Source organism: Eimeria mitis, genomic scaffold (genome assembly GCF_000499745.2).
Source record: "Eimeria mitis Houghton genomic scaffold, Emh_scaff3825, whole genome shotgun sequence".
Taxonomy (NCBI): Eukaryota; Apicomplexa; class Conoidasida; order Eucoccidiorida; family Eimeriidae; genus Eimeria; species Eimeria mitis.
The window spans coordinates 3,917-5,436 of record NW_013572158.1 but is presented as its reverse complement, the minus strand read 5'-3'; the positions used below and the strand labels follow the sequence as shown (position 1 = coordinate 5,436).

Here is a 1,520-nt window from a genome sequence, read left to right as displayed (position 1 = left end):
AAAAAAAAAAAAAAAAAAAAAAGAAAAAAAAAAAAAAATAATAAATAAATAAATAAATGATGAGCAAATAAATAATAAATAATAAATAAAAGAGATGAAATAAATAAAATAAAATATAAAGAAAAAAATAAACAAAACCACCATAACAACAACCCCACCACCATCAACCTACCTCTTCTCTGTTCGGCGCGTAGCGGCAAGGCTCGCACAGGAAGGGCACTGGTGTGTACGGCTCCCTGCTGCTGCTGCTGCTGCTGCTGCTGCTGCTGATGTCTGCTGCTGCTGCTGATACTTCCGAATGAAGGCGCTTCGCCATCCTCGGGATGGCTGCAGGCGTAACCGGGGTGCTGCTGCTGCTGCTGCTGCTGCTGCTATCTCTCCCATCAGCTGATGCGCCAGCTGTCCTCGCGCTGGTGCTGCTGCTGTTGCTGCTGCTGCTGCTGCTGTTGCTGCTGGCGTTGTCTTGCACGCCTGGTGTCTGTTTGAGCCGCTTCAAGGAGCTTCCACTTGTCTCCTGCTGCTGCTGCTGCTGCTGCTGCTGCTGCTGCTGCTGCTGCTGCTGCTGCTGCTGCAGGTCGGGGCGCAGCGCAGCAGGCAGACACTCGAGAGGGACCCCGTAACACATGCGGTGTACGGTGACCCCGCAGCGCGCGCAATAGAAGAAGGGGTTGCTGCTGCTTGCTGTTACCTTCGGCAGCAAACAAACAGAGCAGCAGTGGTCTTGATAGAAATCTATCTCGTCCAGTGCACTCCGCTCCACGCCATCATCTGCTGCTGCTGCTGCTGCTGCTGCTGCTGCTGCTCCTGCTGCTGCTGCTGCTGGTGTTTCTCCAGCCTTAGCAGCTGCAGCAGACGCTCCTGCTGCTGCTGCTGCTCCTCCTCCTCCTGCTGCTGGTGAGCCGTCGGCAGCTGAACCTCTGCCGCCGGCTGCTGCTGGCCCCTGTGCTGCAGCAGGTGTCTGTCCCGCAGCTGTGCCTCCAGCTGCATGCGGGGTAGCAGCAGCAGCAGCAGCAGCAGCAGCTGCTGCTGCTGCTGCTGCTGCTGATCTGCGTGTAGATGTAGCTGAAGCAGTAGTAGGAACAGCAGCAGCTGGTGTTGCAGCATGAGCAGCAAGATTTCCCTTTGAGGGTGTGTTTGGTGGGTTGTTGCTGCTTGCTGGAATCCCCGCGTTCGCTGCAGCAGCAGCAGCAGCAGCTGCTGCTGCTGCTGCTGCTGCTGCTGCTGCTGCTGCATTGCTGCGGCGTGCTGCTGCTGCTGCAGCAGGAAGAACTCGCTTGAGAAAGAAAGCCCCCTTGCGCTCGCTCAACGCATACAGCTCGGGGTAGTGGTCCCGCGTCACATATCGCCGCGTCCGCAGCACGGCCTGCAGCGCGCAGCTCCTTCTACGCAATACACACACAAACCCTAAACCCTAAACCCTAAACCCTAAACCCTAAACCCTAGGCCCCTATACAGTGAAGTATAAGCGGAACCTGAAGAGGAGACACGGTAGAAAGCGCTGTCATTATAAACCCTACAGG

At 55.5% G+C, this 1,520-nt stretch overlaps 1 protein-coding gene across 1 annotated transcript in view; it reads right to left on the bottom strand.

Moving 5' to 3' along the window:
- Positions 1 to 163: 163 nt before the first annotated feature.
- Positions 164 to 1,520, bottom strand: part of EMH_0069890 (uncharacterized protein) — a gene marked incomplete at both ends in the record, with an annotated part of 4,524 nt that continues 3,167 nt past the window's right edge. The window contains one exon of the mRNA XM_013498916.1: positions 164 to 1,382. Within this exon, the coding sequence (XP_013354370.1) occupies positions 164 to 1,382 (1,219 nt within the window). The remainder of the gene's footprint in view (positions 1,383 to 1,520) is intronic.